The 24,966-nt window shown below is 42.8% G+C and overlaps 1 protein-coding gene across 2 annotated transcripts in view; it reads right to left on the bottom strand.

Moving 5' to 3' along the window:
- Positions 1-3,816: 3,816 nt before the first annotated feature.
- The window catches only part of LOC118113194 (nectin-2), an 82,564-nt gene continuing 61,414 nt past the window's right edge, over positions 3,817-24,966 (bottom strand). Inside the window, exons 7-10 of one of the 2 annotated variants that reach the window (XM_035162666.2) lie at positions 7,219-7,354; positions 7,023-7,080; positions 6,811-6,897; positions 3,817-5,375 (exon numbers count right to left, since the gene is read on the bottom strand). In XM_035162666.2, coding sequence (XP_035018557.1) covers positions 5,184-5,375; positions 6,811-6,897; positions 7,023-7,080; positions 7,219-7,354 — 473 coding nt within the window. In that variant the 3' untranslated portion in view covers positions 3,817-5,183. The remainder of the gene's footprint in view (positions 5,376-6,810; positions 6,898-7,022; positions 7,081-7,218; positions 7,355-24,966) is intronic. The other variant, XM_035162667.2, reaches the window with a different exon arrangement.

The following is a 24,966-nucleotide window of genomic DNA, read 5'->3' as shown; positions in this document are numbered from 1 at the left end:
TGTTCTTCTGCACAAGTCGACAGCCCACCGCTGATACTAAACCAGTGAGTAGCTGGGATTGTGGGTAATATCATTTGTCTGCTCAGCCGGGGAAGGCGTGTTTTTTAAAGGGCATGTTGGACATCTCATCCCTTTAAATGAGAAAATGCGGCGATATAGAATGGGAGTCACTCGGCAGGTGCAGAAGAATGATGCAACCGGAGCTGAGAGCATTAAATATTAAAGATCATTTTAAACCGGCTGGCATCAGGACTGGGAAACAAGCTGCTGATGTCACACACTTACACACACACGGTCGCACACATGCAAACCCCCCATAGCCAATCCTTTTTTTGTAACTTACTTTATGTAACACATGTTTATCTCTCAGCAGTGATGCACAGATTTGGTAACAATCTGTCAAATTACACATTTTAACTTTTAATTCTGCATTTTGGGAAACGAATATTAAGGAGCTTGTTAGCTTAGCTTAGCATCAAGACTGGAAACAGGGTGAAAGAGCTATAGCCTGCACCTATAAAACTTGAAATTAGCCGTTAGCCTCTGTTGATCAGAGAGCATTATCGGCTATTATAGGCTTCTTTCAACAAGATTGTACCTTTTAAGTTGATAAATCCATTGATAGTATAATGTATAATAAATACTCTCACAAATGTTGACATCATTACCGATTCTCCAATGCCACAATGAGCATTATAGTCTCATAAGCACCCTCACCTCTTCCTAGACACGTTAATGTTTTCATTTTGGATTAATTCTCTTTTTTTCCCCCTCTTTAGTCACAGATTTCGTTATTTGACATTAATGTAATTTTGAGTTACATCACCATGTTGAATAATTCAAACCAATGTGTCCTGCCCTGGGCACATAGGGAGCAAAGTGCTGTAATATTGAACACCTCTGTAGGACCATTATCACATCAGCCTGTCTGCTGGATGACACACTGTTTGCTCTGGTTGTTTGCGTCTTGGTCATAGTGTATTAATTGTTGCTGTTGCACACAGTTGCAAAGATAATGATTAACCAGCTCTGTATAATGATTACAACTGTCTCATTGTTTCGTATAAGATAAGAATGTTTTTTTGTATTTGCCTGTTTGCAAGAGCAACACTGGCCGGTCAGATACTCTGGTCTCGCTATACGTTACAACACTATACAGACATTTATAGCTTTACTTGACTCTACATTCAATTAATTTAATATGCACTATTCTTGTTGAGGTTATTACATTTTTTGGGAAAAAAAATGTTTGGCCTTTGCAGAAGCTCTCCACCATACCAGTACCAGTGTAGTTTATTTCTGGTTTCATTAATTTCATGCATTTATGTTTCTAACCAAGTTATACAAGTCAGACCATTGAGAAACAAGCAGTTCCAGTTTGACCCAAGCTGCAGTGGCGTCTCTCTCAGCTGTCCAGTGGCCTTGTCTGCCCTCCACCTTCAGCTCCCCTTTAATCCCCAAAGCTTCTGTCCCTCTCTTCCTCTTTCACAGCCTGTTCCCCTTTATCTACTCCATCCGCTCGCCCTCTCCCTCTCTCCAGACTCCACTGGCATGCTTTCCCTGTCGCGAGGGCGTCTCGACAGTGTCACTCACCATGGTGCCAGTGCTCGTGCCTCCTTCATCCTCTTGCGCTCCTCTCACGCAGTGTGTCCTTCTGGCCTGGTGTTTACAGAATCGGCCCCGTCAAAATATGATAGCAAGCAGAAGAAAAAAAGAAAAAAGAAAAAGGAGAGCAGTTGGGGAACTTTCGGAAATTGATTTTTACTAAAGCTACAATTGTAGATACCTAAATTACAATCTGCTTAACTAACTATCATGATATATAACAATCAGCACCTTTAAACCTATGGCCACACACTTGCTGTCTCCATGGGGGCCCAGTTATTTGTTCACTTCATCATCTCATAGCTGTTGAAGGTGCAGGTACTACTCTGAACTAATATTCTCGTTTGAGAGAACGTGATGCAACTTTGTCAAATTGCCTCCTAAATATCACACTTCTCTTAAATCTGTGTATATTTCTAGCTCCTCAAATGGATATTGAAGGTCACTCAAGGTTTCCTCAACCTTGTCAGGCTTAAACATGCCTCCATTTGTCAATGTGTGTGTGTGTGTGTGTGTGTGTATCTACTCACCAGCCAAGCCAACAGCATGCAGCCAATCATGCTCATCATTGTCATACACATGATGAGCACGGGCAGAGATTGTCCACCAGGCCAGGCTGCTCAGAAATCACTCAGAATCACGGCGAGTGCATGATGAGCTGTGTCTTTATGTGCCTTTAACATGCTGCCACACATTTTGCTCTAATACAAGCAGTCAAGGTCACCCGGTAAATCCCCGCTCGCCTACTTTGCCGGGAGTCAAATCAGCCGTTTCCTCCATCCCCCATCTTTTCTGTCCACCCCGATTCTCTCAATCCCTCTCTTCTGCCTCTATTTTTAACCAGCTTAGCAGCACTGAAGGCATGAGAGGTTTATTCTCTGCCTTCTCCCTCACTCATTACCTGGCTGCCGATTCCCAAAGTCTGCTAATCCCATAATGCTGCAACTGCACAGATCACTGCTAGTTTAGAGGAAAGTAACACGGTTAACCCCGAGGACGGTTTCCCTTCGAGCATTTGTGATTTTTTAAATTTGTATGTATTTGATCCTTGAAAATACTCTGAACTAACATATTGAATCTTGATATCTCCTCGTCGTCTATCTATACATCGCTCCACCGACATGTGCATTCCAACCATACCACTGCAACACTTCAATCTATACACCAAGAGTCATCTGAGAGACTTACTACTCCTGCTGCACTCCCAGCATCATATTTATCGATCCAGATGTTTTTATAGTCGCCACCTTAATGTACATTGCAGCCGAGCTAAAATTAGAAAGACTGCATGAATGGGGAGTTCACAGAAGCCCTCTTTAATTCGCAGAATGAAAGTCATGGCTGCCATACAGGGCGGTGAGAGTTTTCAGTGCCTCCTGCAGAGCGAGCTGACCTCTGCGTTGTCTTGACCGGCCTTACAGCTGCAGAACACCTTATGTCAGCAATGAACCCATTACACACTCCGTTCTCCTTAGACGAAACCCTGTGTGATCAGAATACAGGCAGGGAACAGACTGCAGAGTCATAGTGGGCCGCACCTCGGGCCTCACCTTCCTCTGCAGCAGGCCCGGCACATTCTGGACACTGCTGCACCACATACGTACACATTAATATGGCTAAGCCGCGAGACACAAGGGGTTTACGCATGTGAGTCAGTGGTGCAGGAGGCTGATCTATGTAATCCTTATATTCTGCATCTGCAAAGGCTGTATCTCTATTTTTTTTTTTGGTGCAGTCTCACCAGCGCTGGAAATGAATCACGCTGATCTAAAAAAGGTTCCCCCCTCTTGTGCCTTCAGACTTTTCATGGGCTGTGATTGGAGGAAACGCAGCTTAAGATAGAAAGAGATGAGTCAGGCGAGACGAGAGGAAGCAGGAGAACAAGCGGCTGCCACTGTTTCCAGCCCAGTGCAGTTTGAGTCTTTAAAGCCCAGAGCCCTCACATGGCTGAGAGTGGGCACTGCAGATCCACTCTGAGATACAGACAATGATGTCGAATGTCAGTGACGATATTCACTAATAACGTAAATACATTCATTTCAAAACCTATTCAGTATTTTCTGCTTTAGACGTCAGTAGATGATAATATTCAGCCATGGAACTCATTGTTCTACTCTCAGTCCATACTGCCGACATGTGGTGAAACGGTGGAATTACAACTCAGTTATAGAAAAGACAAACTCATGTTAATTAATGAGGATTCAAAAAGGATCATGCTTAAAATGTTTATTGAATCAACGTCTGCAACAACAACATTGGAAAAATGCAGACAGCCAACACAGATTGAAATCAACATTAATTCAAAGATAAACATACATTGCTGTCCTCACAAGGCAATTGAACAAAATAAACACCTGGTTGGCACCAAAACACACAAAAAGACACAGAATTTCATTTTGAAGCAGTGATTATTTCCTCAATAAATCGGACCAACTACTACTGACCTGTTTAATCCTCAACCATGATGATGACAGACATGTCAGTCTACTAGCAGGGTCTGTGTCAGCCCCTGTGTGAACTCCATACAGAACTATTTAATCCTGATGAATTGCAACAGATTTTATGGGTTTAATCCAGATTTATCCTAATCCATGTCAGCACACTTTTAGACAAAGTGGACAAAAAAGTGTTTTTGAAGTAACAGATATCCTTAACAATTACAGCACTGTGTTTATCCTCCGTTACTTGATTTAATATGGCTTTAAGGAAGGATGGATGCAAGTAGAGGCTAGAGGCCGGTGCTATCAAGTAAAGTCACTCACAAACTCACCAACTGAACTGAGAGGCACTGAATTTTCACACGTAGGGCAAAGGCCAAAAGCAGAAAAAATGCAAGAAAAAAAACACAACTATTGAAATCAAACACAAACATGAACATAAATATAATTTTGCCCCAGCACTTAACTCCCCCTCCTCACTGCAGTTTAAACCCTGATGCCGTCACGGTCTCCCAGTCCCGTCGCCTGATTAACTGCAGCTAATAGCTCCTCCACAGGGCGCCTGGTTTACAGCGACTTCCCGCCCCCTGGGTTTGGAAAGCAACAAGAGCCGACAGAGCTAACATGTCATTCCCACATATATTGTGCTTCTGCTAACCAGCTCATAATGTGTGCGACAGCTCCACATTTATAATGCAACGCAGTTTGCTGTTCACCAAACACATAACTGCTCCACGCTTCTGTCATGTACTTACAACGTATCCTGACTATGTTACATTCAACAGAATAATCTAATTAAAAACTTCTTTGATTTATTTCCAGTTTAAGAAAAATAAGTTCATTATATCTCTATAGCTGTATGCTACAGTCATGCATATAGTGCACTTTGTATCTTGCTGGCTCAAGCTGATCAGGGTTTAAAATGGTAAAAATAACAAAAAACAAAGAGCAACACACAACAGCAACAGAAAAAATCATGACTACGTATCAAATGTTGATATTCACACGTTCTGACTCTCCCGCGATGGTGCTCATTTCATGTCTGTGTCATTTTAGGTAGAAATGAGCACTGGCTCAATCACACACTCATACATGCACACATATTTACACAGGCCAGTGTATGCAGGGGCTTCTCACTCATCACACAAACATGGCCGGCGACACAAAGCTTTCTCCGCGGTTGACATTGGGCCCCTGGTGATCGTCCTGGGGGTCACTGTCTGTGCGCATGTAGGGAGGCAGGACCTCGCTGTCTCCGGGATCATCCCAGCCAGAGGGGGCAGCAGAGAAGTAATGCTCCCTATCCTCATCTTCATGGTAAGCATCCAGGTCCTGTCAGAGATAAGGCAGCGGTCACGTATGTTAAAACTGCATCGATCAGAACGAAAAACATGTGTCTCCTGGTTTATAAGCAGTGCTAGAATAGAGAAGCTCTGATGTTGACCTATTATTATTAATAAAATGAATAATGATTATTATCATTATTATTATAACTATGTATCATTTTTTCATTTAAATAGCTATTTATAAATTTGCCTTTTAAAAGCCTGAATCATGTAATATAACATTATATCTACATCACTACACTGCATCAGTTTAACCAGAGAAAAATGACTTACTTCATTTCAAATAGTGTAATTTAACTACTTGTCATGTTCAACCTTGGTCTGGTTTTTACAAAGTGAAAAAATACAAATGATAATCTGCATCATTGCCTTGAATTTCTGGCAGAATCTGACAAGTAAACTGTCATTGTGAGCTCCTTGGGCTAATCGGTGTATTTTTAGCAGCGCTGCGATGACGCAGTGACACACACCATTAACCAAAGTTTTATTAAAATCCAATGGTGAGATCAGCCTGGTTCCAGACTGAATCATGGCCCACAAGCAGAGGGGTGAAAAAGAAATGGCCACTCAGTCAGAATACCAGGCTGATCTTAGACGCCGTCGTGAGGGAGGGCTGCAGAGCTAGTGTTGAGATCATAATAACAGAGTGAATAAATAATTAATATCCACCACTTCCACAAATTAAGAAATTGATCAATAGATGGAATGAATTATGAGACTTGGTTTTCATTTCAACCTCAATGTCTCCATTGAAAATTCTTAAATTGGTGTGTGGTTAATTTAACTAAACACTGCATTATAATTTAAACCTTCATCTGTGCAATTACTTAATAATGCATTATATTCTAGCGGCACAGTGGTGCAGTGTTAAGCACCGTCACAGCAAGAAGATTCCTAGTTTGAATCCCAGTTTGTTTGGGTGTCTGCATGTTGTCCCTGTGTTTGCTCTGGTTTCCTCCTGGTACTCCAGCTTCATCCCCGAAAAACACGCAGATTGAATGAAAGGTAAATTGGAGATTCTCAATTGTTCCTAGATGTGAATGGTAATTATTTCTCTGTATGTTCGCCCAGTATCATGTGGGTTTGGCTACAGCCCCTGCCTGCTACCCTCAAAAGGATAAGCTCTATAAATAAAGGATGCTCCTTGTGGAACACACGTTCTGCATACCGACGAGGCCAGGCTGCATATAACACACGTGTAACACACAACAGACCCACTAATGATCCAGCAGGATTGAAGAGGTTGTAATTAATGAATAAAAATGGGAATCATCCTCAGACGTCTCCCTGATGAACGTAATGCACTAAATAAGACATGTTCTAAATAAAGCATGGAGCACTGGAGGACAGACAAAGAATATTGTCCATTTCAGTGACAGTGATCCGACACCTTTTCCTTGTTAATGAACACGTGTCCTTACCGTGACTGGCTCATCACTCTGGGTAGTGTAGTACTGGGTCTGTAGGGGTCTGTCCTCAGCCACCGGGGCATAACTTGGGTTCGCCTGCTGAAGATAGAAAACAAACCTGATAACTCTGCCGACAGTTCTTTGCTTTGTATTCGACAAAACAGTTTAGCTGTTGATATTGTTGTTGTTGTTGTTATTTCAGACGTGTGTCGAAGGCGACTCACCCCGTTGGTGATGTTGTTGGTCTTCTTGGGGGGAGGGGGCTTGTACTTAGGTGGACCACTGCAACACAAACACACACAGCCGCTTAGTGAGTCACAACAAATATATGACACATGCTGCGTGACATTTTATCTAACACACAAAAAACATCTGAGCATGAAGACGACAACAACTCGTCATCCACACGCTGATACTCACTCTCCACTTTGTTTCTTGTTGCGATGCTTCTGGTACATGGCTATGGCTGTTCCGATGATTGCCAGCAGGAGGATGACTCCGATGATGGCTCCTATGATGCTGCCTGTGGTCGCACCTTTCTCTGGAAGACGAGTTTCTGCAGGAAGAAGAAAAGAGAGAAAACGGATGAAATCAAAGAAGTGGACATGAATAACTTGTTGGGCTGAAAGGAGCAGCTACGGTCAGATCCAGAATAGAGCCTCACTGGCTTTTTATTGGTTTAACACAATGGTTCCTGACCCTTTTGCCTTGTTTGCCTTCAAGTTAAGGCCTGATTGAAGCCTCTTGTCATTCTCTACATGTGTCAATGAGCAGTGAGCAGAGTAACTGTGACTTTTAGAAGCCACAGGAGATAAAGGGTCCAGTGGAAACTGTAAAACAAAGGGGGGAAATCCTCTAAAGTTCAAAACCTAATGTATTATAGCTCATTTGAAACTGAAGCTCACAGAAACTGAAGTGAGAAAGCCACAATTAGCTGTTTTGTGCTCGACTATTTCTTGGCTGAGACAGTTCAGACTGGATAAAAAGATGGACGACGCATCTCCACTTCCTCCCACCATCCAGAAATGTAGGCAACATATCGTCGAACGCCACCATCTTGTGCACTTGGAGCCAGTCTGCCCAGTAGCGTACGGGGGATGGGGAAACAGTAGCGAAGTCCCACCCATACACTCGCTCGACCAATGAGTCAATCTCAACTGTCAATCATTGTATTTTTACCACTTTTTTTTCATAGCATCAAATAACTAAGGAAAACCAAACTTACTGGAAATGACAGAAACCATCTTAAAGAAAAAAATATTCAGCATGAACTTTGACTTTTTAATTTGGTCCATCCACTAACATAGAAGAAGCAGGATTTATGATCTACACTGCAGCCAGCCACCAGGGGGTGATAGAGATGCTTTGGAGTCACTTGTGGGGAGACATTATGTCGTTCATCTTCATACACAGTCTATGACTGAGACCAGTAACTTCACTGATTACCTGACATCTGCTCATCAATCTTCATAGATTATAAAAGAGGATGAAGGCTGATGCAGCTGAGAGATTTAGGATCAGCAAAGAAAGTGGCCCTTGATAAATAATTTTACTTCACAACAATGTTTTTCTTTCAGACTGTTGATAAGTAAAAATAGGTTTTATAATCTTCTCCATTTGTGAATCATCCTCCAACAGCTTAAATCTACTTTGAAGCCGCTTTCAGGAGTCCTGCGCCGCGGGTTGGGAACCACTACATGCTTAAGGGTGGTCTGATAAAAGAGGATCAGCAGAAGAAATGAGTGTTTGTGTGTGTGTGTGTGTGTGTGTGTAAGGAAGTACAGAAAGGGTATTGATTAGAGTGTCAAGTCACAGGGGTGATTAAGACGAACCAGAGGAATCATGCAGAGGTTCCACTAATGAACCATGACTACACTTAACATGAACCAGCGCGCACACACACACACACACACACACACACACACACACACACACACACACACACACACACACACACACACACACACACACACACGCACGCACGCACACGCACACACACACACACACACACACACACACACACACACAGTGTGTTTACTGGAGGTGCAACCCGGCTCATTATCCCCCCCCATATTCCCAGGGGATTATGCTAATGAGGGGGTGGTGGAGAGCAGAGAGGATCTGACGCTCATTTGATGAGAACAAACCCTGGTCGTAATAATTGGAAAGGTCATGACTGAATGTTGTTAGTCCCCTAATTACAATTTTCCTCCAACAATAGACTACTTTGAATATCTCCTAAAATAATTTCCGCAGATTGAAAAGTCTAATGATCACGTCTTTCTCTCGCTCTCATTACGAGCCAACACATCGTCTCTGCTCTGACCCGCCTGTTCTCCCCTTTACTCTACCTTTGCTTTTCATTGTGCTGATTCACACAGACAGCCTGTATTAGGTTTGAATACGTAACCTTCACAAAAGACTTTGGGTTGGTTGGTTTTTGCAACTCACCGAATTCACAAGACTAAAATAAAACATGTGAATGAGAAATGAAAGACAAAAAAAGAAGAAAATGAAAGTGGATCTCAAAGTCACTGAGTTTGCAACTATTTTAAAGATGAAACAAAATGTTTTCCTGTGATATAATGAAAATAAAATCTTTTAATGGGGTGGACTGAGTTAATTATATTACTTTTATTCTGTTGGGTGCAAATAAGTTTTACATTGTTGTTTTTTTATCCTTTGTGCAAAACTTTGATTCCCCCCGTCTTGGGACTAGAACCAACATGTGGTGCCCTCATTGCATCTAAAGTACTTAAATGCTTCTGTAGGGACACAAACTGTCAGCGGCACATCTATATGTACAGTGTGAAATGTGTGTTTCTTATATGTTACACATTTTATTCTCAAAATTCAAATCAAACAGGATTTTTAAGTTGTATGAACTGTATGAAGTACTGTTACTTTGTTAGTAAATATTAGGGCTGCGCAATATGGACAAAAATTATACAAAGATAAAAATGTTTGTATCAGTTGAAGTCTCATAATAAATGTCACATTATTTATTTTCAGTTTACAGACTCATTTTTCCTCCTGAGTGAAGGTTGTGGTTTTAAACTTTATGGGCAGAGAATAGATTCATTATTTAATTTGACTGCCGAGCCGTAGTATATATGTTGCATAAACTGATGAAGTGTAGATTAGGTTGTATTCTCTATTTTAGCAATAGCTGAATACAAATACTGTGAAATAAGGATTATTTGATTGATATATTAGAGCTGCGATATTAGACTAGATATTTTCTAGTATAATAATATGATATTACGAATGTAGTTCTCTCCTTTAAGGTTGCGACAGATTAAAGTGATACAATTATGTTAGTCGGTTTTAATCATGTATTTGGTAAAAAACGTTGTTTCTTTTGTCAGCACATTAGATTCAGAGCAAAGAAAAGTGTCTACACATTATTTATTGAAGGCAATGATGATGAAGAGCAGCTATTACCCAGCGGAGGAAATTCAGACTGAGCTGCAGGAAATTAAAACTAATTATTCATCCAACAGTCAAACCAGAAGCTTGTAAAACACTTTTTGTTTCAGCTCAACCATAAGACACAGAGTCTGAGGAGGAAATTTAAAATGAACGATGCGGAACAATTAATCAAGTTTCTCCGAGGGCTGTCATGATGGAGAGCGGGGAACATTTTCCTGTGGCATTTCTCAAAGTCCTGATGGTTCTGCTGTGTTTTTCCTTTTTTTCATTTAGTGATTCAATAGGAACGGAGAGATGATTTGCATAGTAGAACACGGACGAGAGGAAAAAGGCCAGGCTGCCTCCATGTATTCTCAAACAATAGATTCAGATTGGATGTGATTTACTCGCTGGCATTCGGGCTTTATTACGATCCAAGTGTTGACAGTGAAATTTGGCATTAAACACATCTAGCGTCTTAAAATCCCTGTCATGTAATATGGGGGACCGTCCACGTGGGGGTGCTGTGTCACTTTAAAACCAAACAGCCACGGGACACTCATTGTAAACCTGATACCTGCCTAGTATCTTGTTTTCACTGCTTCCTCATTCCACTGCTGTGTCTGTTTATCATCACATCCCCCTCCTCCATTTTTAGTCTTTTTTTCCTTCAAACTCTTTATACCGCGGCCCACCCTCAACCCCTCTGCGTCATTATCCCACCAATGTAATCTGCACTCGGCAGGTTTCAGGTAGAAATCTGTTCTCTCCCCTTCGCTAACCTCCGATGGAGAAGAGAGAGCTGCAGGCGAAGAGGCCAATTGTGTGGATTGAGGTGCGATGCCTGGGTGTGAATGACTTGACTCGAGAGCTCGCCCTCCGTGTTGGCCAGGGACACCAGCCATGTCTCGCGCTAATGAAATACCCCAGACGGACAGAGAAAGAGAGAAGATGTGTGTGTGTGTGTGTGTTAAAATCCATGCAGCTCTTCACCAAGGATGTATAACATACATGTATTCATCCACATTTGAGGAGCACATCTACGCTCATGCAAACGCAAAATACACACACCTATGTATAGACCATGCTCACAAACACACATTGTATTTAGAGGCAGCTGACATCCTGTGCTGCATCCCCGTCACTCAGTCTGACATATTTACACAAACACACCGCTCGGCAGCGTGCCCTTTGCCCTGCTGCCTTTCCTCTCGCATGCAAACACAGACATACCTACGTACACGTTAAGACGCAAACAGAAGCGCACACCCAAACACTGAATCTGAACCAACACTTTGCATTTATTTCCTTTACTGTGAATGAGATGGTCCTCCCAGTTGAAACCCAGTTAAAGGTCAACTCCAGCCCTGTGAGCAGATCAATGCAGGGACCATCAAGTCAGATCCACATGTACGCCTTCCTATACGCGAGCGCTCCATCACTCACCCTCGCCTGCACGGCCAGCCAGTCAACCACAGGCCACCGCTCTCCCACGGGGCACAGGAGACGAGGGGGAGGACGGATTGGGAGTGGAGGAAGAGGAGATAAGGCTGGATGGTTGACTGAAACTTTCTGAAATTACCACAGAACCACTTCACTAAGTTTGGAAAAAAGAGAACACCAGAATCTTTCCAGCTTTAGAATGCATGGTTGAATCTCTGCAAGTCTGCAGCCAGTGGCTATAGAGTTTTCCACTTTGTACTTTGTTCTCTTCAATTCCGTTTTAAGATAGTTGTAGAGAGGGGGGAACATTTTTTGGGAGACGCATCATCAGTCCTGAAAAACTTGGGCATATGAGTCACCGACAGGAAAGCTCAGTACTCAGGTATGAAGATTCATTAGAAGTGAGTCAAGGAGAGAGAGGGGGTACTGAAGAGGTGAGTTGGGGGGGAGGATGACATTGAGTAGGTGAGAAGAGGAGGACTCCAAAAAAAGGAAATGAGGGTGATGCAGCAGGAAGTGCCAGGCGACTGCAGATGAAGGCCCTGATTAAGGGGATGGTTTCAGATAAGTACAGAGGGATTTCCCTGCTGATGCCAGAAACGGGCTGATCACACACTGAGAGGATGAAGGAGAGTGGGAAGACAAAGATCTCACATCCCTTTATTTTCCACTCAATCCCTTGTTCTGCTTCTTCCTGTGTGTTTACTCCTCTCCCTGAAGGGATTAAGGTTAACATGCTGCCCTATCCTCAGCTTCCCCGCACAGGACGGGGCTTTCGCTGCATTTATCTCCTCCCCTCCGCTTCCATCCATCCCTCCTTCGCTGCCCATCATGTTTCCCATCATCCCGCTGCACCGCCGGTGTAATTTGGAATTTGCTTGTCCGGGCCCCGGTGATACAACACACACAAATCTGCCTGGTCTCTCCCTCTGCATCTCTTATCTCTGCTGCCTAATGAGGTGAGATAAGTCTGTTTTCATTACCTTTCCTGACCTCTTCACCAAAACTGGCCGCCACGCAGGGAAACTGCACACACCTACACAGGTTTCAACTGAAAATGAGAAACTCTCAGTCCTGGAGAAAAAAAAGTGGTTGACCTTGGTTTAAGTGATGAGCAGGTAACTGGTAACTAGAGAAGCAATCACTGTGGCTGATGATCAAATTCTTTCCTAATGGGTTAACTTGACAATCAACCAAAATATCCCAAAACGTGTCGTTCTCTTCAGCCCTGTGGCGGTGATGTTGTGAGGTCGTCACTGCGTGTGAATTCTTCGCCGCGTGTCATCTACCTCCCTCGCATCTTTTTTTTCCCGAGTCGCTCTCCAGTATGTTTTTCAGCCAAGTGAGAAATGTCTATTTAATTATACCAATCCACAGTGTTTGATCACCCCCACCACCATTTGGAAGAGCAAACACTTTTTGATTTAGAATTCCCTTTTTTAATATCAGCGAGGTTTTTTTTCCTTTGTTGGTTTTAGAACGTCAGTGGAAACTTCTGCAAAGGCTCTTCACTGAAAGCGAACCTCGGATGCGACGAGTCGAACCGGTTTTTCGGCAGAAATTCGAGCTGTTTGAACTCTGCTGAATCACGCGGCCGCGGCAACGCCCAGCATAGAAAAAACACAAGGCTGCCACAGTCACAGCGGAGGGCCTGGAGATGAGATTAGGACAGAATGAATTGATGGCCTCTGAGAGAGATTAAGATAAAGAACAGTACATGTAATCTCATTGCTCACTAAGAGGAAAGAGAAATCCCAGCCTTTAGTTTCAGAGGTTGACTCGGTAAAGCACACACCCTATCTATCTATTGACGCTTTCATTCAGGCTGAGCTGTGTGTGTGTGCACCTGGTAATACAGTAACCCAATAATCAACAGTATAGATAACTGCACAGAATGGAATGAGGTGGGAGTCGGGAAACGGGGGAGGAGGGGTGGGGGGTGAGAGACAGAAACCAGGAAGAGAGGAAAAACAAACGTTATAGACATATATAGAACAAAGTAAAGCTAGAGACAGGGAGTATACACGAGCTGCAGGACTGAGCACACACACACACACCTACGGCCGCACACTTTAATTATTCACAATCAATGCAAGTGCCACAGTGTTGAGTGCCTCAGCTACTCTGACATTCGCTTTATGGCAGTTGAAGACCTGCTCCACCCACGACCACAATCACCGTCGCCATCACTGTCATCACACCACTCATGACGCCATTAAAATTCATTTCGCAAAACAAAATCGGATCCGATTGATTGTGCTGATTCCCTCAATAGGAGCAGCTCAACGTCTGAGAGAGGACGGACTCTGACTATTTGACAGAAGGAAAGGTTTTTTTTTAGTTGGAGCAGATCAGTGATGCTGGTCATTTCTAATCTTCTGTGATTCCAGAGTTCAACCTTTGTTCATTTCAACTGCATGAATTGAGGATTAAAAACCACTGGCAGCGAAACAGTGGAATCATTTAAGGTACATTTGTCCCCGTGGCACAGAAAAGGTCCTTTTGGAGAGAAACGCGGAGCTTTATTGAAACACCATTGCTGACATTAGACATAATTGTAGTTTTTTATGCTTAAACTACAAGAAAATGATGCAGCAAGTCAGTGATCACAACATCTTGATAGAGAGAGTTGGCTTTATTTGAATAGAAAAGGAATGTGGGAGTTTACATCCAATTCCGAGGATACTTTTGAGCTTCATTAATAACTTAGTTGGCTGTGAATTCTCATGATTTCAGCTACTCTTTATTTGCAGTTATTATGCAAACGATAATTGAAATGATAATTGAATAGTTTTAATACTGTTGCAGGATCAGCAAATGGGTTTTCTCTTCAGATGCCAACCGGCTCTGAGCCCCATGTCATTACAGCACCAGCAGGGGTTTGTGTTCCAGGTTCATCATCCAGATGTGTTTTACTGACATGGAAATATTGGTTAGTTCTGCTGTTGTGAGGAGTTTGTGTACTGCTGAACTTAAAAAGTAATTAGAGCCGGGGTAGAATTTAACAAAGAAAAGGAAATTTGGAGGGAAGTAACATAAGGTAATTGTTCATACTCATGTTAGTCAGACAGCTAATTTTATCAGCTGAGTCATATTGTGAAGAAGGCTGAAAAGAGCTGAGTCTCAATTCACTGGCTGCTTCCTCTAACGGCCACGGAGACATGTTGGCCCGATGGAAAGCCCGATTGCTTCACCAGCTTGTCCCGCCCTTACAGCCGTTGCCTAGTAACAAAGCTACCGACAAAACCGTTTATCGGTTGATTATAAATGTTGAAAAGATGTTTTTAAAAAAAAAAACATGTGTACTCGGTTGGGTACTTCAATCTAAAAATAAATTCTATCTTTTGCCGGATCCAGGGATTGTTTTCACTTTTCCAACAGTTTCCTTGGTATCTCGTGGATCTTGATGAAAACAATAAGGCATGTTTAGGGGACTGATATGTACGAGTGTGTGAAATCTGGTGCACTTGGATTGAGTTTGGGCTGTGGTGTCGGTATGCTCTCTACTGAGAAGTGTCATAGTTCAGTATGTGATAGGAGACATCTTGTGAATGAAACTTTTGTAATCATCACACATCAACCACGTTATGGCTTATTGATGATTTTAATCTTCTAGTCAACTATAAGCATATCAGAGTTAAATGCTTCCACTTGCCATCATTACTTCATTTTTTGTGTGTGTGTATATTTTCACTGTTTCGTTGTTTATCTATTTAGTCTTTGTTGTTGTGTGTCAATGTTTTTCTATGAATTTATTTTATGCATAGGTGCTCCCTATATGGAGCCCCTGCAGACAGTGCAACCCATTTGGCCCCCACAGCCTGATGCCTGTCCTCATGGAAAGTTCACTCTTGGTAGGCAGAAGGGAGAGAGCATTGTTTCATTAGAGCCAGTACCAGTTGAAGTGCACTATCAGTCTAAAGCAAAGCTCCAACCTCAGTCTTTCACTGCAAATACCCTGCCAACCTCAATGTAATCATGGAGAACAGGCCTGAGTAAGAGCTGTCTGCCTAGAGAATTTGTTTTTCCAGAACCTTTTTAAAGTTTGCTTCAGTTTAATTTGCCCCACGCTTGCATAAATTTGGGCTGTCAGCTGTTCAATAGCACATAATTCGGAAACACTGAAGTAATCCTGTTGCATTGCGGTGGCGAACCAGCTCACAAGAGATTATCCCTTCTGATTGTTATTCAAACCTTTTGCAGAGATGTGCAGATGATGCTCAATGCCAATGAAACATGTAACAATCGGCCAAAGCTACGCAAAGGAAATGAAATGTTGGCAGAATATGCCCTGTTAAGTGAAACTGTTACAACCACCTACTACAACTCGTAGCCTTGCTGTAGTTTGCTGCTGCCTTTAAGCTACGGATCCACCTCCCTCTGACCAATCATCAGCAGCTCAAACACCGTTGGAGACTTTCCCCTTCATCATGTTGGGTGATTTTCGAAAGGTTAAAGTGTAGGTACACCATTATCATCTCTACCCTTTGATTTTCAGACTGCTTCATAAAATAAGTGGCAACTTAAGAAAGGTAGAATTACAGGGAGAAGTACTTTGACGTGTCTCTGAAATGACTGTAGACAACATCGAGTATGCTGTTAGAACTGTGGTGTGATTAGACCTTTCACAAGCTGAGAACTAAAAGGGCACGAGTAGAGTGCGCATAACTCCACCAAGACCCAACAGTCCCCTTATGAAACCACATTTTAATAAATATCAGTCCCCTTAATATGTCTGAATTTTTTCATCATGAATTATTCTCTGAGAAATCAACAGAAATGTAAAAAATTAATAAATAAACATTCCTGCATCCCAGCTCTGCACCAGAATTTAATAGGTTTTCTCTTCTTGTGTCATGACGCACGCACCCCCGCTACATAACTTCATGGAAATTGGTTTAGTCAATTTTCCCCCCGTAATCCTGCTAAAAATCATATGAATAAATATATAGATAAAAACATAACCTCTGACCAAATGCATTCTTCATGTGGACCACACAGTAAAATGCTTCATTCATGCCACATGAAATCAGACAGCAAATGGATTTTCCTCAAACCTGGAGACGATTGGACCAAACATCCTCTGACACACATAAAGCTGATGATAATTTGTATCTCGGATTGAGACACTTTGGATAAATGCTTGCAACATTTTGGCAAGAGTAGATGTTGTGCAAGTCCCCATTTCCACAAGTGTCTGGCTCAAACTGGTGCCAAATACGTGTCTGTAAACTTAAAAGTACAAAACACAAATTGACACATCAGATATGAGAACAGAGAGACAAAAGTAAATCTACAGAATCTGTCAGGATGGCTCGATGTGTTGAACTGCTCCAGTGTTTTGCATTTGAAACGGTTTAATGAAGGAAGTGTTAAAACACTGAATTAATTAACTCCAACTCTCGCGTGTGAGTTATGATTTGCATTTTGTTAAGCACTTTTAACTCAACTTGTGAAATGAAGTTTTGTTGCACTCGACTCTTTAGCTTATAGCTGAACAATACACATTGTATTTCACTATAAAAGGGAATCATTTACATGTAAAACTCTGATTTAATTAAAATGAAGCGGTTGCAAATTTTTGTGACTCTGAATTCAAGGTACAAAGGTACAAAAGAGCGTGTTGCCCCGACTGTACTTTATTAGGTACCAGTTTCCGACAGGTACATTTTTACATAAAAGGACCATTTTTGTCACTGCAGGTTTAGAAATGTTCTCTCAGAGTCACAGAGAAGAAAGTAGAAAAGTGTTTCAATGTTCAAAGGTACAATACTCCTGGAGTTCAGCTGCAACGACAAATTGTTTGTAGCCTTTTAGGGGTCATTGCTACACCTTTATTTCTTGGTGAGTGTACATGTGAGAGTGTGTGCAAGTGTGTGTGTGCATTTTGACATTTTAAAAAGCTGTATGGTGTGTGTGTGTGTGTGTGTGTGTGTGTGTGTGTGTGTGTGTATCTCTCTGGGGAGATGGCGTGTTCCCTGCCACAGTGCATCAAAGCACACTCAGTTGCCTTGGGAGAAGGCAGGAACTCTCCCTCTCTCTATCCCTCCCTCTCTCTGTCTGTGCTGTGCCTCCATCATTCCCTCTCCTCCATCTCCCTCCGACAAGGTTGCCGTTTGCTTCTTGCTGTCTTCCTGTCAATATTTACAGTCCACTTTACACTGGCACAGAGGTGGTCGGCTGCAGCCAGCAGGGAAAGCAGGGTTGCATTAGCCAAATGTAGCTGTCCACTCAGGACATGAATAATCTGTTGTTCTACAAGCACTCAGCCTCTCGTCCCTTCTCTCTCGCAGTCTTTTAAACACACACACACACACACACACACACACACACACACACACACACACACACACACACACACACACACACACACACACACACACACAGAGAGAGAGAGAGAGAGAAAGGTAGGAGGTACTGGGTAGAGCTGGAAACAGGAGGTAGATACTTAACAGAAGAGGAACAAGTGCTCAAAAAGCACAGGTCAATTCAGGATCGCAACTAAAAGAGCGCATGGAATTTGTAGACCAATTTTATCCCTTTCAAATATCAAACACATTAAACTAATTATGACACATTACAGCATCGCCTCTAAATTAAAGTTGGGATGTTAAAATGCTACACGTTAATCTTTTTGAAAAAATATGGTAAATATACGACAACATGTTATGGTCTTATCACATCAGTGATGCTTAAAATATAATCACAGTCAGTTCGGAAACAAGCAAAACGCAGTTTTTATCACTGAGGGAAACTCTTGGGTTAAACTGGAAGATGTCTGAAGCATGAGGATAATGATGCGTCAAGAATTGATAAAGGAGGCCATAAAAGAAATCAACATCTCATCACGAAACAAAACGATGTTCAGTGATATTAACTGTTGCAGTGTTGTATATTACATCAGAAACATGGTTAATAAATCCCTCTAGTTAATAAATCATAACATTAACTTATCCCCAGCTGTAAGAAGTCTAAAGGATTTGACATTTAAAGGAATACAAAGACAATATGTATTATTCGCTTTTATGCTGAGAGTCAGAAGAAAAAGATCAAGCCCACCAGTCTGTATTAGCTCTGAGGAAAAAGCTGCATGAAAATCAAACCAGATCTGACAACAGATCTAAAACATTATTAGAGACTTTCTGATACCATTTCTCATTTCCTGATATGATTCCGATACCTGGACTTTACATTTTTTATATTTTAAACAACTTATACAACATATTTTAACAGCTGTACGCTGCTAATCCTGTACGGAACACATTGAGAGAATTGATGCCAAATAATTTCTTTTTTTATATAGCTCGTCAGTCGTAACTGAAAAACAACACAAACGAATAAATATAAGGAACACAATACAAAACCATTCCTTACATAAAAAGACACGTGAATTTTTAAGTGGTGCCAACCCTCACAATCGAAGTCTCGCAATCGTTACACGTGGCTGTTTTACTTGAGGGACTAATCATTGTGAAATGTTGCCAAATTCCTGCCATTTTAATTAGCTCTGGCCAACGCTACCGCAAATCACTTCTTCGCCTCTCTAACGACAGAACTGTTGCTGTTTGGCTGTTGAAGAAGGGATTTCAGAGAAAAGAAAATTGCAGTTTTATTTGGGGGAAACTAATATACTTTAAAGACGTGGTTCGGACCAGTACATAGATTTGCGTACTCGCCGATGCCCGACCTGGCAACTTTTGGCAGTATCAGAGTCCTTCTCGATGTTGGTTTCAGTACCGGAAGCTCTCTACTTATTATTTGTTTGATATATACAAAAACAGACATGTAAACACTGACAATTGCAATTAAGTTAATGTTCTATGACATTAATTAATGAGCTTCAGATTGATTTATGAAGTTCGATCAGAGTCAGTCTGTATCCCCCTGCTCCTCCATGCTAAGCTAAACTAACCACACCCTGGCTCTGCAGCTCCAGCCTTGAAAATCTATTTCATGTCGTCTCTGCAGGAGAGCAAACCTACTTCATCGCTGCGAGAGTGAAAGTGAAAAAATTCAAAGGGCTTTTCAAAAAGCAGCAGGTGTCCTACATTCTCAGTGACACGGAAGAAGACGTGTTTTCATGTAAATCGGAAATTCATCTGTTGATTGTGACGATGTTGGATCACACTCAGAGGTTTAAAGATGAGTAAAGCGGCTGCGGTAATGGAAAGTGACTTTGGAAAGCAACCCTCCAAGTAAATACTGTAATTTACAGTAAACGCTGCAATCGGAGAATATCCAGCCACCTTTTATACCTCAAAATGCCTCCAGGCTCCTCATCCATCTCCTCGCCCTGCTTTTTCCGCTCCGCGCTCTCCCTCCTCCACTCGTGTCACTGCGGCCTGGAGGCCAGGCAGCCTGGTGAAGCTGGTATGTTTACCTGCCCTCCTAACCACTGCTAACCTCTAGCTAGGAGGGACTCTCACCTCATTACCCACCACTCAGCCACACACACACACAACCTCAAACCCCACTATCCTCTTAGATTTCTCCCCTACAGCCAGGATGCTACTCTGTAATAGCCTCCGTGTACTGCAATCTATTCAGCCGCCTGCTGTGTAAAAATGTTAGATATAATGAGAAGGGGAGAAGAAAAAAAAAACATCCAGGACTTGGCTACGGCTCCTTCCCTCTGTCTTTCTCTGAAAACGAGGAGAGTCAGCTCGTTCGTTTCTCTCAACTCTCGCCCGACTCACATGAGAGTGCTCTTCATGTCGCCCTCCTACCAAGTTCCTCACACAGACTGTCAGAATATAACAACGTGCGGAGAGGGAGACAGAGATAGAGAGGGAGGGGAGGGAGTGTAGAACATATAGGAAAGAACATAGAGAACTGAGTGCATAGAAGATTCAAGCTGGAGGGTGGAGAAGTCGACGTTGAAGATGTGTGGGAGGGGAAGGAATCGAACGGAGAAGTATTTGTGGCACCTAGAAAAGTTGAATATGTCCCACTCCTTCAGCTTCATAAAACTAATGATCCCTATGCACAATTTGTTGCATGTGTGTGTGTGTTTTTGTTGGGATAATGATTTCCTTTCAAGTGTTTGCACCTACTGTATTGTTGACCACAAAGAAGGCAACCGAAAAGAGCCGCACACATGGTCCTGAGAGTGCCGTAGCTGTAATAGGCCCCATTTCTCCCTCAAACTGCCTCTCATCAGCCCCTGATTAATGACACACTGAGCCATAATGGCCCCGCGCGCTCTCCACATTCATTCACTTTGCTCTTCATCCAATGCCCCTGGAGAGAAACCACAACAATGCGGGGCTGTCGAGATACCCCAAAACTACGCTCTCGCCGAGCTGGAATTCAAACGCTCATTAAGAAAGACGCTTCCTCCATTGCCATTCAGTTATGCAATGCCACAGGGAGCTGGTGGACAGAAACGGCAAAAATACAGAGGGGATGGGAAGGTGCAGAATGAAGCACACAGGGCTCAATCTATCTGTACGGGAATAAAGGATGGTTTCATTAGTGGTTAAATGTGGTTGATTGGCTGCCGGGGATGGAGTGCTGGTGATTTATGCATCGGTAAAATACCATGCAACCTATATTCTGGCACAGGATACACACGCACACACACACACACACACAAAGACCCACTGCACAACAAATCTGTGCATCTGTAGATACATCTGTGAGGCAAAAAAACAAACTGTTGTTGGAAACCAGAGGTTTGTTCCTCATTTGATTTCTGCTACTGTTGTTCATGTCAAAATCCTCAAAGGTCATCACTGTGCATCACTGTCAACAATACATCAGAGCGCTGCTGTAACTCACTGCCTGACATCTTCGACGTGCAAACACCAACATGCATTAGCAGAAAACATCCAAACTGACTCATCTGCAAATGTTCACGTTTACGGACATGCTTTAACCCTCAGGTTATGCATGGGAAGATATACATACATCCAACAACGTTACACCAAGAGGTCGCCATTAAAAACCCTCACGGCGTCAATAATGAATGACTCTACATTCTTCTCCTCAGCCTTGTAGTGAAAGCACTGAAGCAACGCCACTGCTCTCACTGTTCCAGTTCAGTTGCAGGTTAGTTATTGGAAAGGCACTTTAAGCTCTATTCATCTTAATATTCAGATATTAACAAACTCCTTCTCCTCTCAGTTCAGCTTCTCCCGTCCTCCCCCTCAGTGCAGGAGAGTCTGTTTGTCAGCCTCTGAGTTTGTGTGTTTCACAGCAGCAGTATTTATGTTGGGTGTTTGAGAGCGTGTGGGGTAATCAATAGTGTTTCAGTGAAGGACACTTACGGGTTGATTGGAGCCTAAATCCAAGCCAGCATGAAAGACAACATGACAGAAACACTTGCTGCTCGATCTGAGGGGGCTCAGTGTGACATCCACTCTGACTGTCGAGAGAGCGCACGCGCACGCGCACACGCACACGCACACACACACACGCCTGTGAACCCATACGAATGTCTTCAAACACAGTTAAAAACATTTACACACTGCTAGATCAAAGCAGGCAAACTAATGAGTTATTGACAGTCGAGCCCACACACACACAAGCACACAATCTACTGCACATTGCATTCCATCCATTCCACGCAAAACAGACGTGACCAGTGTCCTTGTCACACCTGAAGTGTGCTATAATGAGAGTATGTGTACATGTGCATGTACAGCTTGCCTCTGTGTGTCTGTGTGTGTGTGTGTGCGAGCGCGTGCATGCATGCACTGAGCTGACTGTGTGTACACAAGTCATTATTAGAGGTTTAGTGTGTGCTCACCAGTCAGTCAGGCTCCAGTCAGAGGAGTCAGCTTAAGGGCTCATAGCAGCTCCCTGAGGAGACACTAAATACCATCAGCCGTTTAAATCCATCCATGACCATTTTAAATATGCAGCACACACTCACTCCATTTTTAATAAGGGCTCTGAGCAAGACAGAGGAAGAAAAAAGGAGGGAGAAGAGACAGAGGCAGAGAGAGAAAAAGAGAAGGAGAGGGGTGCAGACAGAGGAGCAGGGAGAGGGAGGAATACGAGGGGCAAGGAGGAGAGCGGAGTCTGTTGCATTGATTTCTTGGCAGTTTGGCACCAGCCCTGATTCGCCTGGAAAAGCCACAGATGTGTCGGAGGCAGTTAGGCACGCATACACACCCAACTCGGTCACATGCATGTGCACACACAGCACACGCGTGAAGAAAACATACACAGACAAGCATCGGAGTGCTCATCGAGAGAGAGGACACGATGTGCACTCGAACTACCTGCAAGTGTGTGTGTAGATTACAACAGCACCTGTGTGAGGGTAGAAAGGGAGATGATGATGCAAGAGGTTTTGATGCCTTTCTGGGAAAAGAAGCAGGCACTTCTCTGAAGTCAGAGTCAAAAATAGGAACTATTACACACACCTAGATGGGCAGTAAAATTCTCCTTAATCCTCGGCTTAACTTAGCTTAAAAACCTGTCTGCTCTGCGCAGCTTTCAAAGCACACCTGACTGTGTGCGGGTGCATGCACAGCCCAGCAGAACAGCGGGCGAAAAAAAAGTCGGATGTACATTTTCATCTCTGGGCGGATGAGACATTAGGATCAAAGTCGGGGACTGGGGAGAATCAGCCCATCTTAGCTCGGAATCCGTGAGCATCCTCCAGACAGACTACCTGATTAGCTTGGCATTTGTGGCCTATATCCAGCATGGAAAGTGGAGGGAATATTGATGATAAAGCCCGAGGCGGAATTGTATCTCGGTCCTCTTGTAGATCAAAAGGGCACCGGCTAATGGCAGGTTTAGGAGTTTGATTCCCACCGGTGTCACCTGTGCCACTGCACGCAGCTTCAGAGATGCTCACATCAAATATTTGTCAGGCCTTTTGATCCCAAGGAGACATATTTGCAAGCAATTGATATCTTGTATTATTCATTTTGTTTATAAGGAGGACAACATCTTCCACTGTGGAGTGTTTTTCGTGTGAATGAATCAGCTGCAAAATGCAAACTACTCCTGCTGGTTAATATTTAAACAGGCAATCTACATCTGTTTGTAGTAAATTTAGATTAAGCTAAAGGAACCTAAAGAGTCTATGAGTTAACCATCTATATCCTTATCCTCCTTATCCTCAGTGTTTATTGGGGCTACATCCACCTAATGATTTAATTACTGATTAACATCACCCTTATTACTTCCACCAAGGAGGTTGTGTGTACGTTTGTTTGTTTGTGGGCAAGATTACACAAAACAAACAGATGGATTTCCATGAAACTTGGTGGAAGAATGCAGTATGTGTCAGGAAAGAACCTTTCCAGGAATATTTTTCACTGTCTTTAACCTTGCAAGATAGGGCGTTGTTTTGTTTAACATTGTCACCATTTACCCAGAAAAAAAAAAACTGTCTACATTTTTTAAAATTCACTTATGGAACTGATATCTATGAGTGTGTGAAATTTGGTGCAGCCTGATTGAACATAAGGGGACTTGTGGGCCTTGGCGGAGGTGTGCGCTCTACTGAGTGCCATCCCAGTTTTATCAGTTAATCGATTGATCTTGAATAAAAATCTAAACGATTCAAAATGCTGGTACTGGCAGAGCAACAGCTTCAAGATTCTTCATTACCACAGAAGATCAAGTGAAGCGAAAGCGCATCTGCACAATTGAGAGACAGGAACTAGATAGTGTTTTGCATTCTTAAATGAAAAGTCTTCATGAAGTAGTGTATTCAATTTTCCATTAATTGACTAATGACTGAATCAACAAATGGTTGCTTGTCTAGTTAAAATGAATAACGTGGCTTACAGAGCTTTTTTTCCCAAGCAAATTCAACTCCCACATGATTGGATTCTACAGCCAGGAACAGATAATTTCAGGATATAGATGAAGCTCTACTTCCATCCGTCTTCCACACTCAGTTATGAACGTGATGCTTTCCCAACGTCTGGTGAATTAAAGATGGGAATGACACGTGTGCAAAACACTTCAGTAAAGCTGGTGCGTCAACAGTGCTCACTCAGCAGGAGTGATGTCATTCTCAGTGAAAATGCAGCAGCACCTTGCATCACTCGCTATTCCCAGCTTCAGAACACACACACACACACACACACACACACACACACACACACACACACACACACACACACACACACACACACACACACACACACACACACACACACACACACACACACACACACACACACACACACACACACACACACAACACACACACACACACACACACCCAAACAGGCCCGGTCCCTTTTGCTCCAGGTGACAGGTGTGTCACAGCAGCAAAACTGGTGATCCCATCTGACAGTCTGAATGACCGGTTAGTCAGCGAGCCGGCTGACTCACTGACCA

This window comes from Hippoglossus stenolepis, chromosome 8, assembly GCF_022539355.2.
Source record: "Hippoglossus stenolepis isolate QCI-W04-F060 chromosome 8, HSTE1.2, whole genome shotgun sequence".
Taxonomy (NCBI): domain Eukaryota; kingdom Metazoa; phylum Chordata; class Actinopteri; order Pleuronectiformes; family Pleuronectidae; genus Hippoglossus; species Hippoglossus stenolepis.
Note: the sequence above shows the minus strand (reverse complement) of the source record. Positions and strands in the feature narration are given on the sequence as shown.